This window comes from Rutilus rutilus (genome assembly GCF_951802725.1).
Source record: "Rutilus rutilus genome assembly, chromosome: 1".
NCBI lineage: Eukaryota > Metazoa > Chordata > Actinopteri > Cypriniformes > Leuciscidae > Rutilus > Rutilus rutilus.
This window is the reverse complement of record NC_140209.1, coordinates 8,517,902-8,536,248: the sequence shown is the minus strand read 5'-3', so window position 1 is coordinate 8,536,248 and position 18,347 is coordinate 8,517,902. Positions and strand designations below refer to the sequence as shown.

At 40.5% G+C, this 18,347-nt stretch overlaps 1 protein-coding gene across 1 annotated transcript; it reads left to right on the top strand.

The window, feature by feature from the left end:
* Positions 1–207: 207 nt before the first annotated feature.
* LOC311293864 (uncharacterized protein) lies at positions 208–17,252 on the top strand. Its single transcript, XM_084414390.1, has 10 exons — positions 208–384; positions 2,748–2,831; positions 9,884–10,008; positions 10,098–10,188; positions 10,401–10,507; positions 10,741–10,824; positions 10,904–10,971; positions 11,068–11,151; positions 13,585–13,639; positions 15,597–17,252. The coding sequence occupies exons 2-10, from the start codon at positions 2,807–2,809 to the stop codon at positions 16,674–16,676; spliced, it is 1,719 nt and encodes a 572-aa protein (XP_084270516.1). The 5' UTR covers positions 208–384; positions 2,748–2,806; the 3' UTR covers positions 16,677–17,252.
* The last annotated feature ends 1,095 nt before the right edge of the window (positions 17,253–18,347 follow it).

Here is an 18,347-nt window from a genome sequence, read left to right as displayed (position 1 = left end):
CGATATAATGCTGTATAATGCGATATAATGACGGTGGAAGCTTCAAGAGTGAGACAAAATAAACAGTAATGGCTCAGTGTTGACTGCTTTTGCTGCACAAATCTATAAGCGACTTTCTTCTTCAAGAAAAAAGTCCACAGTCGAGTAGCTTATAATACGAGGACTTGGCAACCCTGGGGACATAGAGAGAAGGCAGTTAGGCTATAAGAGAAAGAAAAAAGAAAGTATTTATGTTACACACATGCTCCAACACTACAGTGGATAGTTTTTTATCGTCGCCCTGTAAAGCAAACATTCCCCTGTTTTTCTCAAGCTTCTTCATCTCATCCTTCATTAGTTCACAACATAACCACAAGAGGTTCGATCAGGACTGCAACAACAGGGGTATGTAATGATATTAATGCAACTGTACAAGTGTGTTTGTGTGCAGTTTACAATCCGATGCAGTCTGATCATAGTTTCATAAATGTCCAAAACGAAATAAGAAAATGTCTTTAAGGCTTTGTTTGTAAAACTAACAAAATTCTAAATACTGTGACATTTGTCTAAGTGACTGTACTTGCTTTATTTATTTATTTATTTATTTATTTAGAAAAGAGGACGCGTGATTGAGACATAGATATATGCGCTCCTATATTTTATTTACCTTTGTGTTTTGGATTTTGAGATTTAATATAAATATATTTATGATATAACTAATTTATATTTATATTATAACTAATGTATATTATAACTAATATAACTAATAACTAATTTATAATTTATATATAACTAATTTATGAAAGTTGGGCGAAATTTATGTTAGTTGGTTTGTAACTAAAATTATTGATAAAGTCTTTAAGACACCTGACTCTTTTTACTGTTTTATGTTATAGTCTTTGAATAATAATTAAAGAAAAAGTTAATAATTGCATTTAAACTATGCCAGTTTTTTATGGAAATTTGAACAATAAATGTTGCTTAAGTGTGAATGATCGCTGTTTATTGCTACATATTCTCTGTGATCAGACTTTATTTAGGTGTAGCAAGGAGAAACATGAATAAACATTAATGGTTAAAGCATTAGTGGTTTGGTCATATAACATTTCCTGTTTTAGTCCCAGTCTCCCAGATATTATTGACTCGTTTCCACAGGGATATTTGATTGGCTGCTTGATTATTTCATTGTACTTTTATTTATATATATTTATTTATTTATTTATTTATTTATTTATTTTCTTTAATAATATATATAGTTAAGATGCAAAAGCCTCTAAGTGCAATCTGAAATTTTCTTCTAGAATGATCATTTTTATCAAGCTCGTATATTTAAGTACAGTAATTTCACCTAAATAGCAATTAAAATGAACTATTAATTGTCATTTTGTGAAATTACTTAATTATATATATATATATATATATATATATATATATATATATATATATATATATATATGTTAAAGTTTCGATTTACTTCCACTTAAAACGCTCCTCCCTGCGATCTCTTCTTGTTTACCTGTTACTTACAGGAGTCAACTGATTCTCCCACACCACTCAACAAACATGTTCACACACTGACTCAGTACTAAAGCTCAATTAACATACTAACTCTATACAAGCACTGTAAGTAGCTATTTAACCTTATAACAGTAAACTCTCTTTACTAAAACACTGAGTGCACTGAAACTGAATTAATCTCTTTTAAACATTGTCAAGTCGCGATCTCCCGCACGACATCCGCAGGTGCGTCGAGGCGGCCTTTCTTTTCTTTTCTTTTTTTTCTTTTTTTTTATTCCATAAAACAAACGCATCAAACTAACAGATCGAATTTACTTATAAACCAGTTGTGATGTCACATCACTATTCTTACCTGCAAATCCAACAAAGGCAACAATAAATTAGTTTCTGTTTCAGAGTGTTGACAGTGTGACAACTGGACACTGACAGCTGGTGGTGTGACTACTTCATGTGAAACGCCCTGCGGCTCCCCACTGCCCCCTAGCGTCACCCGCCAGTATACGCAGGTTTAAGTGACGTTAACATAGACATCTACACTTAATAAATGGTAACCAACAGTACATAATAACAATTAAACATATCATATGAATAACAGTATTTGAATCTATATGACTACATTAGTTAATAAAAATACAGCTGTTCATGTTAGTTCACAGTGCATTAACTCTTAACAAATACAACCTTTATTTTAATAACGTGAATGTTGAAACTAATATTTACTAAGATTAATAAATGCTGAAGAAGTATTGTCCATTCTTAGTTTATGTTAACTAAGGTAGTTAACTACTGTTAACTAATGAGCCTTATTGTAAAGTGTTACCAATATTTCGTATCGCTGCGTTGCTGCACTCCATTATGCACCACTCTGTTTACTGTGAGATTGAAAAACAAAAAAAAAGTTTTAAAAGTTACATTTTTATGTTGGTCTGTCACAGCGGTCTAACAGTGCTTGTCAATGTCAAAATGATGGCCAATCAGATCAAAGAAGGCGGGGCTTACATTATCATATATTCTGATAATAAATATTATCAGAAAACTGAGCCTATCTTGTTCTCTATCCCTTTTACACCAGATATGGTGAACAATATTAAACCGGTGGTGGTTTTTCTGTGTGTGTGTTTGTACTAGTTTTTCACCCCTGTTGCTCATTTCTAAAGGGTTAACCTGAATGCTTCAACATTCCCTGACCTCTTATGCATTTTCAAGATTTCCAGGAGGACAAAAACACACTTGTCCATTTTTGTCCACAGTTTTGTCCATTCAGTAACTCTCAGATGCCAGTGCTGTCAGCAGTTCCTCAGATCACAGCATGAACGTTTCTCCTGGCGTGATCAGTGAGTACAAATATCACACACAATATGAGCATATTGCAGAATAATCATCAAATCGTTCTTGGACCAGAGTCAGGCGAGGACTGAAAAATGCGTCTAATTTTTTTCATGTTTGAAAATTGGAATATATTTCCACAAATTTCTGATAACTTACAGGTATGACAACCTATACGTTTGTGTGTCTCATTAGACATTCAGTCCAGTGTGGTGCTACACATTTATGTTGTACTACACAATCTTTGTGTTGTTGTTGTTCAGTGTAACTCAATGTCAATGCCATAGAAACCAATTCCAGAAATGAAAAAGTGTCACGGGACACACTAAACGTTATGAATACACACAGTTTGGAAGGTCAGTCGTTTAGATCACATGCAAATTGAAAACATAAATAATCGAATTTGGAGTGACAGTGTGAACGAATGGTTAATTGTCTGTTATTAGTAAACTAGGCTCCCCGTAAACACAAAAAACAAACCCCACAAATACATGAACTAGATAATTATACAGGAAAATTTCATAGTAATAGTATTTTATGAAGATTACATTTAAAGGATTTGTTCACCTAACAATTAAAGTTCTATCATTAATTACTCTTCTTCCTTGTGTTGTTCCCACACCTTCATTCATCTTCTGAACACAAATGAAGATATTTTTAATGAAATCTGAGAGTTTCTGTTCCTCCATTGACAGTTTACGCAACTACCACTTTCAAGATCCAGAACAATAGGAAAGACAGCATTAAAGTAATCCATGGGACTTTATTATGTTTTATTAAGCAACGTGAGTGCTTTGTTTGCACAAAAAAAGAGATAATTTACCACTTTTTTTTACAAAATCATATTATCCAAAGTGTGTTCATGCAACAATGTCATCTCTCTTGTGAACACTCGCGCATGTGCATGAGCAGATTGATATTCTCTAAGAAAGGGGTGGTATAATGCCCCTTTCACAAGATGTAAAATAAGTCTCTGATGTCCCCAAAGTGTGTGTGTGTGAAGTTTTAGCTCAAGATACCCCACAGATATTTTTATATAGCATGTTAAAGTTGTCACTTTTTAAGGGTGAGCAAAATGCACCGTTTTGTGTCTGTTCCTTTAAATGCAAATGAGCTGCTGCTCCTGGCACAGGGGGCGGAGCTTCAAGAGCTGGTGTCCTTTTACCTCATACTGACATGCACTGAAAATTTCAAAAACTTTTAGCCTTTTATGTTCAAACTGGAGTCAGAAAGATGGAGAGACTCAAGAAGAAGTGACAACATGTAGACATCATTTCTGAATGATTAGTTGAGGAATTTATGTAGCTTATGTGTAGTTATCTTCTAGTCATTGATTAGCATATTCTGTCTTGATAATCTATAAATCGTGTTCCCAGGGCGGGGTTTATGTAAATTTTAGGGTTTGTTGTCACTAACCCGGGAGGAATGTCATGTAGTCTCTACCAGCCGTTTGTTTTAGTCCGTAAAAAGTGATTTCTTTAAAAGCAAAAATCGTTTCCGGTTACTTGACTGTTACCTTGTTCCCTGAGAAAGTGGAACGAGATGCTGCGCTGCTTAGCGCATTGGGAACGTCTTTAAACGTGACAGGCTGTGAATATAGTGTGTAAACACGTCAATAGAATTGACCCGGAGGTAATATAGCCTCGGTCGGTGACGTCATCGGCGCGCACCCACGACACGAGGCTATAAATAGATGAGCCACAGGTGCATCGTCAGATATTTTGTTTGAAGAGCAGTCCTGGGACATCATCAGCACGGCAATGCAGCGCAGCATCTCGTTCCGCTTTCTCAGGGAACAAGGTTACAGTCAAGTAACCGGAAACGTTCCCTTTCGAAAGCTACAGTCGATGCTGCGCTGCTTAGCGCATTGGGAACGAGAATGCCCACACCGCCGTGCTTGAAGGTGTCTGGACTCCTTACGGTTGTGTAGGTGTGCTCACAAGAACGCAAGAAAGGCCTAGACATTAGCCTGCGATGTCGACTCAAGGATGTGAAAGCCTGGAGTGGCATGAACATCCAAACTATAAAATCTTATGAATGTGTGCGGAGAGGACCAGCCTGCCGCATCACAAACAAACTGCAAGGGGGCACCTCTTGCCAAGGCAGCAGAGGAGGCGACCCCTCTGGTGGAGTGAGCCCTTTGACCCGTTGACGAAGCTTGGCCGCGCGCCTCATAGGCAAGAACAATAGCATCCCTGAAACAATGTGACATGGTCTGCTTAGTGGCAGCAGCCCCTCGGTTGCGGCCCCATAACAGACGAACAGTTGCTCTGACTTATGCCACTGACTAGTGCGGTGGACGTAGGCCTGAAGAGCACGGACTGGACACAGTCTAGGATATCTCTCCTGTTCCGGCGTCGTGAACGGCGGAGAGCAGAAGGCCTCAAGAGTGACAGGATGTACAGTCGAAAAAGGCACTTTAGGCAGGTAATCAGGATGAGGATGCAAAATCACTTTCACCATTCCTGGGGCAAAGTCCAAGCAGGATGGCGGAATCGACCATATCCCCAATTCTTTTCAAAGAAGTTATTGCCATAAGAAAAAAACATCTTTAGAGTCAGAAGTTTGTCAGATGCTGATTCTAGAGTTTCAAAAGGAGTCTCAACCAGACCCTCTAGGACTACTGCTAAGTCCCATGAGGGGATATTGTTTTTTACGGGATGTCTCCCGAGTGGCACCCCGTCAACCAAGGCGTGGCAAGCCAAAAGAGCAGCCAAATAAACCTTGAGAGTGGCGGGGCATGTGCCTGTTGTCATTTTTTCCTGCAGAAAATCCAGAACTGAAGCAATCTGGCAGTTGACTGGATCTGCATTATGTACAGCACACCACCTTTCAAAGACACTCCATTTGTTGGCATAACTCTTTCTAGTGGAGGAATCCCTAGCACTTAGAATGGTCTCAATAACGGCAGGTGAAAGCCCAGTTGGTACCCATCAGGGGCCAAACATGAAGGTTCCAGAGGTTGGGCCTGGGATGGAATATCGTGGCCTCCGTCTGAAACAGAAAAGTCCCTCCTCTCCGGAATCGTCCATGGATTCGTCCATCGTCCGCCGTTGAGGAGAGAATTTATCTCGGAGAACCAAACTCTGGCTAGAACTCCTGGGAGCAGAGAAACTGGAGGAAACGCATACAGGCACATTCTGGGCCATCATGTGTGCGCCATCACATCCAGACCCAGGGGCTGGGTGACTCAGAGAGAAGTAGAGGGGACATTGCGCTTTCTGATAAGAGGCGAAGAGGTCCACCACCACTTTGTAAAATCTGGTCCAAATCTGTTTGACTACTTCTGGGTGGAGTTTCCATTCCCCTATCGGTAGTTTCTGTCTGGACAGTAAATCCGCTCCCACATTCAGGTGCCCTGAGATTTACACTGTCCTGAGTGACAGGAACTTTTCCTGGGCCCAGAGAAAGATCTGCCTCGCTATTCTGTTCAGATTGCGTGAGCACAAACCTCCCTGGTGATTTATGCAGAAATGGATCTATATGAAAAGAGACTGCCGCTGTGCCGCACTAGGACATGCCAGTCTCTCAACTGAGGGAGAAAGTATTTCAGGGCCAGAAATACAGGCATCAGCTTGAGGCAGCTGATGTGCCAATTAAGCTGATGACCCTCCCGTTCCCCTTGAGCTGGACGACCACCTAAGACCGCTCCCCAGCCCATCAGGGGGGCGTCTGCCATTAGCATTCTGCGACAGCAAGACGCACCTAAAGTGGGACCCAAAGCAAGGAACCGGGGTCTGAACCACATAGAAAGGGAACGAAGCTGCAGCGCATAACCCTTACCATAAACATGGATTTTAGAAAGTGCACGAAGCGTTCAGCGCGTGACTTACCATAAACATGGATTTTCAGAAGGGACACGAAGCACTCAGCGAGTGCTCTTGCCTTTATTTGCCCTTGGGGATTGTATAGTTGAAATCCCCCGTTTTGAGCCACAACTGAAGTGGTCTCATACGCAAAAGGCCCAGAGGAATCACTGTGGACGCAGCTGCCATGAGACCTGTAATGTCCTGACCTAGCCAGATGTTGCTTAGGGTGTTAAAATTGGTCTTGACACGTGCGGGAGGTCCCCAGTTTTTACGAGGGGGAGCGCAACTCGCTACACTCTGCTTTTGAACCCTCCTAAAATGACAATGAGCAAAAAGAAGAGAAGCAAGTGTCTCTTAGGACTGGCCCATCATTGTTTAACCACACACCCCTGCACCCTTGATAGCCTTAATACGTCGAGGGCACAAAGATGCACGAAGAATAAGGTTTTTCCCCATGAACGAGTTAACGTCATGGAGATCCTCAAGGAGGGCAGTCTAGCTGTTATCCGGCCATTACACGAGTCACCACCTCGAGAACTTCCCAAACGTTTTATCATAACGAAAGAAGTGTTCGAAGGCAGGTTTACTTCCTCAGAATTAAATGTGGCCAAAGAACAGCCAGACAATATTATATTATATATAATACATACATATATAATTATATTATATAACATATTATATATATACACACACACAATACATATCAGTTCCTCAGCAATAAACACATCCCAATCAGACAAGCAAACACGGTCTGGATGATAGGCTGTGTCTAAATCTTTCATAAGATCAGCCTCGTATGCCTTTAACACAGCCATGGTGTACAACGCAGTACCAGCCTGACCGCAGAAAATGCATCTGATAATATAATCCCAGGAGAGAGATAGCCCGTGAGCGTCTCTACAAACTGAGGCAGTATCATATATTGCGTGCCCTCGCACCCGCGATAGTAGAATGGCTCGATGTCGAGGACACAAGAAACAAATATTTACAATCTTTATTTATTTATTGTGAGCGTTTTATGGGACTCTTTGTTGTGATCAGATTAATCTGGCCACTGCACGAGCGATCGCCCCGAACAGTTCTCCTTTTATCATCACGGGAGAAACGCTCGGAGGCGGCAAACTCACGAGATTCAATGTTCTCTGCCTGAGCCGAAGAAGCGCCGAGGCATGCTTCGGTAGTCAGGCAAAAGGACATCGCGATCTGGAGAGAGAGCGAGCGATAGGGACGCACCGTCTCTCGCTTCTCAGCCAGATCGACACGCGAGCCCCACAATCATTGTGGGCGCTACCCCTTTGAAATAAGCAAAGCGAATGCGAAGCACTTTAACTGTGAACATTCCACTGTGCTCGCAATCACCATGCTCAAATGCAAGGGCAGCATGTTCTTTCCCCAAACAAACAAAGCAGTAAGTGTGTGTATCCAGTTCTGACATAGGACGAGAACATGAACACTTTTAAACCAGCTGATTTCTTTTAACTTGAACTCTTTTCACTTGTGTGTTGAGATGAGAAAGAGAGAAATCTGCACACTGCCAGTTTTGAACACTAACTCCTAACAAAGATCTGAAGTGAGTTATGTAGAGAGATTGCTTGACACACATACACAGAGTGGTCTGAAAACAAAAGACCTGACAATGCACCTGTGGCTCATCTATTTATAGCCTCGTGTCGCGGGTGCGCGCAGATGACATCACCGACCGAGGCTATATTACCTCCGGGTCAATTCTATTGACATGTTTACACACTATATTCACAGCTGGTCACATTTAAAGACGTTCCCAATGCGCTAAGCAGCGCAGCATCGACTGTAGCTTTTGAAAGGGAACTCCCTTTGCTTTGAACTTTGAGCGTTGTAAAGGCCATTGCACACTGAGTCCGAAATTCGCATCCGAAGTTTCCGCACGTAAAAAAAAAAAAAATTTGACCTCACATTATGTCACCCACGCTTGCACGCTGTCTACGAAACTTTTGTCCGTAATAAAAAAAATTTGGATCGGGTTCGATTTTCTGCATTTTTCGCATCCACAGGCAGTATTTTGAGAGGTTTTTTGACAATTCAGAGCCACCGTACAAGCGAACGACAAAATCCAGAATGGATAAAATATAACCGTTTATATACTGTCTATGAATATAACATATAGCCTACAGCTGTTCTGTCTGCCCAGCGCTTCCGCCGGCCTTGTGTGTGTCCGTGTCCATACCTTAGACATAGCCTACTGCCAGTCTCTGTTCAGGATCGATTGGTTCACGGAAATTATTTTTAATATGTGGCTCCAGTATCCCTAGCAAAGCATCAAACTGTTCTACTGACATTCTGAGGTAAATTTTGAATCGCTCGGGATAATTTCGTAACTCCTTGATAAGGAGGTGAAACTCTCCTTCCTCTCGGCACAATCTCAGGATTGGATGGACCCAATATTTCCTCTTTCTTTTTCTCTTTTTAAGAAGAAAGAGGGCAACAAAATCATCCTCAGTGCTTGACGAATTCATTTTGTATTTTTTGCGTTTTTTTCCCCAAAGGTTTAATAAATACGCATCGGACTCAGTGTGCAAGGTTTCTGTGCGTGACTAATTTTAAGGCTGACGAACACGAAAAAACGCATACGAAAATTTTGGACTTCAGTGTGCAATGGCCTTTACTTTGCAGATGTTGTTTATGATGAAACAGCAACATTACACACTAACTAAAGTTAGAAAAGTGAAATCATAATCTACCAGTTGTTTTGTTTTGTTTTTTTGCTCATACAAGGCACTAGTGTCGCTTCATAAAGTAGAGGTTAAAGCACTGGAGTCCCATGGACCCATGGATTACTTTAATGATGTCTATCCTATCGTTCTGGATATTGAAAGTGGTAGTTTTGGGGTAAACTGTCAATGGAGGGACAGAAACTCTCAGATTTCATTGAAAATACCAAAGATCTGAAGATCTTACGGATGAACAACATGAGGGAGAGAAATTAATGACAGAAACTTCATTCTTGGGTGATCTAACCCTTTAATAGATTACACATTCAAGAAAATATCTGCAATCATTTTGTAAAAGGTGTTTTTTTGCATGTTTGGACTGAGTTTTCATTGCATTCACACAGTTCTGAGAGTCAGTTTGTGGTGTTTTGAGCACTTCACAGAAAAAAGGGTCATGTTTGCGGAGCAAATGGTTCAGCTGATTCAACGTTTGTAAAAGCTTTGTTTCCCGTATCTCTAGTGCTTACAGTATTTTGTAGAAATGACTGTAAATCTGGATTATAGAAGTGCTAAAAGAACATGGATACACCATTGAGGAAGAGCTTGGACGAGGGGCTTCAGGAATGGCGTTTCTGGTGAAAGACGCAGACGGAGATCTTTATGTGGTCAAACAGATGAACTCCAGAGATGTAAGATCTTACTTGAGTATGACCACAGAACTCACAGCTTTTTCTTTCCAATAACAGTGGAAGGTTTTTCTTCTTCTTCTTTCTTTCAGAGGGAGGAACTGGATTCTGTCAAAAATGAAGTTGAGATCCTGAAAACGCTGCAGTTTGGATATATTGTTACTTATGTGGATTCATTTGAAGGTTTTTTTTCTTTGTACAATAATGCTCCTTTGTTCAAAATTAAAAATGTGGTCATTTTTTGTTGTGTTTCTGAAAAATTAAATAGAAGTATTTACCATGATTGAAGGATAACAGTTAACTGAACAAAAACATCAGTGTAGCTTTCAGAAAATGAAGCTATTTTAATACAGTCAGAGTTAAATCATTCTCTGACTGTATGTTCATTTATGTAGATAAAGACGCGGGACTCTTTTATATTGTGATGGAGTATTGTGAAGGAGGAGACCTTTCGAAAATCATGGGAAAACAGAAAGATGAAAGTTTTTTTGAAGAAAAACAGGTGCGTTTCTATTCTCTATCCTTTAAACCACTCTCACATAAAACATGATTTAGTATGTTATGACCCAAATACACACATACAGTACACACACATACACTACACACACACATGTTGGGTTTTCATGTTTTGAGAACACATAGACAAAATGGTTTTTGTACTGTACAAATTGTATATTCTGTATACCCAACACAGACACACACACACACCCTCACTGACTTTCTCCATGTGTGTAGATCCTCGACTGGCTGGTTCAGATTTGTCTGGCTCTGCAGTATCTACACGAGAAGAACATTCTTCATAGAGATATTAAACCTCAGGTATGCACTGATAAAGCTCAATAAATCACATCACAAAGTCAAATCTGGAAGACTTATGAGATTTCTGTTGTCATTGTAGAATGTCTTCCTGACTGAAGATGGTTACATCAGTCTAGGAGATTTTGGAAGCTCAAAAGCATTGGAAAGGTAAAGAAAAGAAACATTAATGGGAACTTGTGATGGATCAAAACCTAAAGTCCTGGACTGTTACAGGTTTGAGTTGACATTGTTTTTCCTTTGCAGAGCTGATGAATATGCTAATTCAGTTGCGGGTACAAACCTCTACATCAGCCCAGAAGTTCATCAGAAGAAATGTAATTCCAAGAGGTAAGCTTTTGGATCACTGAATGTATAAACAATATTGATATGTTCAGCATTATAAAAGGTAATCAAAGTTAAATTTCCTTGATGCTTGATGCTTGATCCTTGATCGGTGCTTACAAAAGTATCATCTTTCTTTATTTGACCTTCATCAGGCATTTTTGTCCTTTCTCCTACACACTTATCCATTACCTGCAGTTGTGCGAGGTTGTTGATATTAAGTTCATTGTTTTATAGACTCAATTAATTTAGAAGATTTTGCATGGTTTATTCAGGTAGATTCCATTAAAGAAACCAAAGCCCTATTAAGATGGTAATTGATTCTCATGGGGTCGTAAGTTATTTTCAACATTTACAGGGCTATTCAGTGATTTTTATTGCCTCAGAATTCAGAATGTCAGTGTTTTTTCTCCCACCATCCGTGTACACTACTGTATACTACAGTTATACAATCTATGTAAAACAAATATTTTAATTACTGAAATGCTGGAAAGTATTTATAAGAACAAGACTTCATCACCGCTCCACCTCAGCGAACAAAAAGGAGAAAGAGAAAAAAGCACATAAACATTTGAAATGGGCTGTTATTGTGGCAGCAGTGCAATTTTAAAATATGTAGGCTATTATACTCAACATATATATGTTCACAGAGGCTTCAATAAGAGGCTTTTTAAAATGACATCCTTTTGAGATAAAATGCAAGACAGAAAACCATTTTAAATATAGAAATGGTTATTATTTCATACTATTATTATCAGGGATGCACATAAGTGGTGCGCAGGTGCGCATGCGCTACCCAATTAAACAATGCGTACCAGATGAATTGCCGCAACCCTCATTTGCGTACCTAAGATTTGGGGATAGATAGGTGCGCAATCTGTGGTGTTGGATAGGCCTCAGAACTAGAGATGCGCGGATGGGCTATTTCATCCGCAACCGCATCGCAAAACTCATCATCCGTCCGCCATCCATCCGCACCTACGTTTTTGACCAATTTTCAAAACCGCACCCGCCCGCCATCCGCTGATTGCAAGGCGCTGCTGATGACAACCGCGAGACTAGAAAACTCTCTTACCTCAGAATATCAGCAGTGAACTCCGTCTCCGATCGGCGCACATGGACAAAAATAAATAAATTATTTAAATAAATAAATAACCTAAATTAAACGAACTTCGGCAAACCTGACCGTACAATATTTTCATTGTAGCCTAATAGAAAACGCATTTTGGCACATCATTTAGGATTTTTCGTTGGTGCGCCATCAGCTAGCCTATGCCTAAAAAAGACAGATGAAATTTAATATTAATAATTGATCCATGTCGGCGACAATTAAAAAATAGCCTAAACAATCAAGATAGCCTATTTACTTTTTTTATTTATTAAAACCAGGAAATTGGTTAATGAAACATGGATTAAAATTAAGATACAATTAATACAAAACGAAATTCGCTTAAAAGAAAGGCTTTTGTGCTTTCTGTTTGAGGTCTCTGTGAACGTTTGAAAGTCTTTTAGTGCCGCGGCGCTTTCAGAGTGGTCGCGTCCGTAATGGAGAACTGTCACTCACGTAAGATTGTTTTTTCCTCATAAATGACAAAATATAAATAAAAAAAAAAGACAAACCATCAATTTAAAAAAAAAATATATATATATAAAAAAGGGATGGATTTATAGCGTTTTGGGGGGAAAATGGATGGATGACCTTCTATTGCCTTTGTTTTTAATTCTCCTTTTTTCAGTTTGTCACGTAAAGTTACCTCCTTCGCCGGCGTTGCCATCTCTGATAATAACAAGCAGTCTGCATAGACTCGACTAGGCCATATTAGCCTACTGCCTGATAAAAATTTGACTATTTGAAAGTGTGCTCGATTTTTTTTTTTTTTTTTTTTTTTTTTTGGATGTAGGTATAGTCAGATAACAATATTTAACAATATATTATGCATCCCTCTAATTTGTTCCTCCCATGAGGTGGGTTAAGGAAAAAATGCATTTGAAAATGTGAGGACCAAGCAACAACCCCAGGTTCTCCCCTGAGAACAAGACCAAAAATGTTATGTGCACACCTGATTATTATGTACTATTATTATACTACATTATTATACTACTATTAAATTAAATATGAATTTATTTACAGCAGACAATCATGCGACTGACCACGTGAGCAGTGGGTTTGTGGGTTCATAGGATCATAAAACTCGCTCTTCCACTGTCAATAAATCGCCATATGTTATAACATATGAATGCATATGTTTTATCACTGAGGTGTTTTTACAGACGTCCACATGAGAAACCATTACTGTCCGAATAGGGCTCAAGCCTTATAATACTCAAAAAATGATGGCAACAATACTACACATTATATTTTTAAGTAGATAGCATATAATTTGTTTTACAGTGTACACATACTTCTTGATTTTCATTGTCATGCATTGGCTGTTTTAGTGACATATGGTCATTGGGATGGTTGCTCCATGATCTCTGCATGCTTGATTTGTGGGTGAGTATTTATTTATTTTTTCCAAAACGCACCATATTACTGTCACGCTTTCAGTCCAATGATGATGATGAAGTGCCAAAAGGATCAAATAATAAATTATTTATTAAATAACTCAAAACGGGAAATCCAAACAATCAGCAAACTCCACAAAACAGTGTGTTGTGCACAAATACAGGACCCTCAACAGATCAAACTGAGGAACAAAACTCACAGAGATAACGAACTACAGGACTAGCAGGTGTGATGATTGAATCAGTGTCCATGACAACAGATTGTGGTGAGATCTAAAAAAAAAAAAGAGAAGTGACTGAAGAGACACAAAGTCAGTAAAAATGAAACTACAGAGCATAACTGTGACAGAACGCCCCCCTCTGGGAAGGTTGCGGTGTAAATTGGCTGAGGAGGTGGTTACGGAGGTGGACGAAGGACTGGTGAAGAGTAAGCTCTGGTGGAAGGGACCAGGATGACGATGATGGGAGGAGTGGACATGTGGTACACCAGAGCAAGCACATGGCGGAGTCGACGGAGGGATGAGCCATGATGGAGTATTGGCTGATGACATCCAGGGGACGACAGACGGAGAAGAAGCCATTGACAGAAGAGCCCTAGGCGCAGACAGAGAGCCAATAGGGCCGAGCAACACATGGTTCAGGCAACCAAGGCATAGCTGCAGCAAAGAATGTCCAAGGTGGTAAAATGTGGAAGGTTCTTGAGTCCGTGTCGCAGGCAGGGTGAGGGTTGACCAAGGGGGAGCCGTAGGGATGAGGGAGCCTGGTGGAGCCTGAGGGAGGGAGGGAGGAGCCAAGTGGCGTCGTAGGGACGAGGGAGCCTGGTGGAGCCTGAGGGAGGGAGGGAGGAGCCAAGTGGCGTTGTAGGGACGAGGGAGCCTGGTGGAGCCGTAGGGACGAGGGAGCCTGGTGGAGCCGGAGGGAGGGAGGGAGGAGCCAAGTGGTGTCGTAGGGACGAGGGAGCCTGGAAGAGCCTGAGGGACGAGTGAGGGTGGAGCCAAGGTGAGGCCGTAGGGACGAGGGAGCCTGGTGGAGCTGTAGGGACGAGGGAGCCTGTTGGAGCCGTAGGGACGAGGGAGCCTGGTGGAGCCTGAGGGAGGGAGGGAGGAGCCAAGGCGGAGCTGTAGGGACGACAGGCTGATGGGGGAGGTGGAGTGCTGGGACCAGCAGCCGGAGGATCCACTTTCTTGGGTGAAGCTGGCAACCGCAACACCAGAGGCTCATCCACAAAGGATTTTGTGTAAATTGCTACTGAGTTTGAAGTTGTGTTTTGTACTCTTGCCAGTTAAGATTAATTTGTCTTTATCAATTTGCTTCCATGGTTTTTGATTTGCCCTTATGTGTCTCACCTGTGTCTAGATCAGGAGTGTCCGTATTCGGTCCTGGAGGGCCACTGTCCTGCAGAGTTTAGCTCCACCCTCAACACATCTGCCTGGAAGTTTCTAGTATGTCTAGTAAGACACTGATTAGCTGGTTGAGGTGTGTTAAATTGGGGTTGGAGCTGAACTCTGCAGGACGTGAGCAGGATTGGACACCCCTGTTCTAGGTCAGGGGTAGGCAGCATCGGTCCTAGAGAGCAGCTGTCCTGCAGAGTTAGGCAGGTCAGGTCCTGCAGAGACCTACAGGCAGGTCAGTGGGTTTTTTAGGGTTTGAGCACAAATCTGCGGGATAGCGGCTCTCCAGGACTAACGTTGTCTATCCCCTGGTCGATTTAATTACCTTGTTTAGTCTCTGATGTTTTTCTATGTATATATAACCCTGTGTTTGTTTTTTTCTTTGTCAGATATCATCTTTGTTACAGTGGTTGTTCTGTTTGTCGAGTGTTTTTTTTTTTTTTATCATTATAAACTGCTTGCAGTTATATCCGGCTCTTTTTTTTTCTTTTTTTTTTCTTCAACTCCTTCTGACACTAACCAGATTCTTAATTTATTTATTTTTTTCCTCCACAGGCAGATGGCATGCAGCGTCACATACTTCACGCTGTCAGCATGGCAGGAAACCTCCCTCACATCTCAGAGAGATACTCAGAGGAACTACGGGAATTAATCAGACAAATGCTCAGCCGTGACCCTAAAGACAGACCTTCAGCTGAAGAGATTCTAGCGAAACCATTCCTGACAGATGCAGTAGACCGAAACAGCAGAACGCCAGAGGCACTGCTACAGTGTTTCATGAAGTCCGTCAGCGCCTTCGATAAGGCCTACAGCATGCACTATAAAGACATTGAGGACTTAGTTAGTGAGTGGGGAAGAATAACGGATTTGATGGAGTCTGCGCATTACAGCGCCACAGCGGGGAGTCTGTCAGGGTCAGTGATCGGAGCAGCTGGAGGAATCACTGCATTAGTTGGTTTAATTTTGGCTCCATTCACTCTTGGGGCGTCTCTGATTGTTACCGGTGTTGGTGTTGGAGTAGGAGTTGCAGGTGGAGTAACAGGTGCTGCATCCACCATTACTAATACTGTACAACAAAAATCATTCAGAGAGAGCCTTGAACAAATTCAGCAGAAGTATAAATCTGTAAGCGAACCAATTCTCACACCACTGAACACACTGAGAAAGGTACTGAGAAAAATCACAAAGTTCAGTGTTTTTTTCAGCAACTCGACATTTGACAATGTACAAATATCATGCAATTTAGACAGGAGAAATGTTTTGTGTGCCACACAACTCATGAATTTAGGTCTGTTGGCAAACATTAGCAGAATTGCTACTCAGACTGCAAGACTAGGAAGGGTTGTAGCCGAAGCATTTTCAGGAGTGTTAAGTGGACTACTAGTCATCCTTGATGTCGCCTTCATAGTGATGGATTCTGTAGACATTCACCAGATGAGACAGGGAAAAGTAGATGATCCAGAAAAGGTCAACTCCAGTGTCCTCAAATCCATTGCAGAGATGAGGAGAACACATAACGAGCTTTGCAATGTCCAGAAGGAAATACAAAAAACAAGAGAGGAACTAAAAGACTATATAGAATTGACCAGGTTTGACAGAGAATTAGACAATGATTTAAATTGTTTAAACATATAGATATGATTCCAGTCAGAGAATCGGGTAACATCCTACTGATTTATACATGAGCATGAGTTTTTATACATGAGTTTTTGTATAACCAATCTAAATATTTAATATGTTGCTCCAAAACAACCAGACTCCATGTGTGTAGGTTGAGTTTTTGTTATTATATCAAGTCAAATCACCTTTATGTATATAGCTCTGTTTTCCAGTTCAGTTCTCATATAATGGTGTCAATGCAGGAGATCAATAATATTGTTGAATATTAAATGTCCCCAACTAAGCAAGCCAAAAGTCAAAGGCGACAGTGGCAAGGAACCAAAACTCCATCAGGTGACAGAATGGAGAAAAAAACTAGTTATCAGATACAATATATATCCATTATACACATGCGTTTTCTATTAAATAGAGGTGTAGGTTTGATTATGAATTAGCATTTATGAATTACTATTTGTTTTATATGTACTTTTTGGGGTGTGTTTATAATTAAATAAACTAATGTCAAACCTGTATCTAAAGGATTCTATACACAATATGAGAATATTCTTATAAGCAAGTGTTCTTAAGTTTAAAGAAAAATAAATAATGGACAGAGTGTGTTGTTGTTGTTATTGTTGTTGTTGTTCAGTCTCCCAATCGTGCCCGACTCGTGCGACCCCATGAAGTACAGCATGCCAGGCCTCCCTGTCTTCAACTATCTCCTCGAGTTTGCCCAATTTCATGTTCACTGCATCAATGACACTATCTAACAATCTCATCCTCTGCCTTACCCTTCTCCTCCTGCCTTCAATCAATCCCAGCATCAGGGTCCTCCTTATGTGGTCGAAGTATTTGAGTTTGGGCTTTAGCATTAGTATCTGTCCTTCCAGTGAACAGTCAGGGCTGATTTCCTTTAGGACTGACTGATTTAATCTCCTTGCAGTCCAAGCGACTCTCAAGAGTCTTCTCCAACACCACAGTTCGAAAGCATCAATTCTTTGCGCTCAGCCTTCCTTATGATCCAGCTCTCACATGCAGCCATACGGTGCTACTGGGAAAACCATAGCTTTGACTATCCGAACCTTTGTCGGCAAGTTGATGTCTCTGGTTTTTAATGTTATCTAGATTTGTCAGTGTCACTTTATTTATAAAGCACTATTTAAAACAACAACTGTTGAGAAATGTGCTTTACATCGCATAGACATAAACACAATTAAAACAAATTACAGACAATAAACAGATGACATGCCACTGTATCATCGATTAAAAGCTATTTCTAACAAATAAGCCTTCAGTTTTGATTTCAAATTTCCCACAGTACTCGCAGTCCTAATACTAACCGGCAGACTATTCCACAATGTCAAAGCGCCCGGTCACCTCTTAGGTTTAATTTAGTCCTTGGAACCACTAATAGTCCCTGATTTGGATCTCAGAGTCCTCCTCGAGGCATGTTCCAACAAGAGATCGATGAGGTAAGAAGGTGCCAAGCCTTTTACAGATTTATAGACCATTAAAAGGACTTTAGAAATCTACTCTATAGCGGACCGGCAACCAGTGTAATAGGCATGTTTTCCAAAATCAGGTACAGTTCCTGATTCAAGTCATTTATTTATTCAAATCTAAAAGGTTTTCTCATGTTTAACAATGCAAGGAGAAATTATAGGAGTGATATCTTGATGAAGTGAGGAGCCAGTGGGTTTTAGCTTG

What these genes read in the sequence shown, in the direction of transcription:
- LOC311293864 (XM_084414390.1), top strand. Translation starts at nt 2,807, where the DNA reads ATGAACGTTTCTCCTGGCGTGATCA. An exon ending in ATAGAGATATTAAACCTCAG is followed by an intron (nt 10,825 to 10,903) that starts GTATGCACTGAT and finishes TTGTCATTGTAG; the next exon opens with AATGTCTTCCTGACTGAAGA. An exon ending in AGCTCAAAAGCATTGGAAAG is followed by an intron (nt 10,972 to 11,067) that starts GTAAAGAAAAGA and finishes TTTCCTTTGCAG; the next exon opens with AGCTGATGAATATGCTAATT.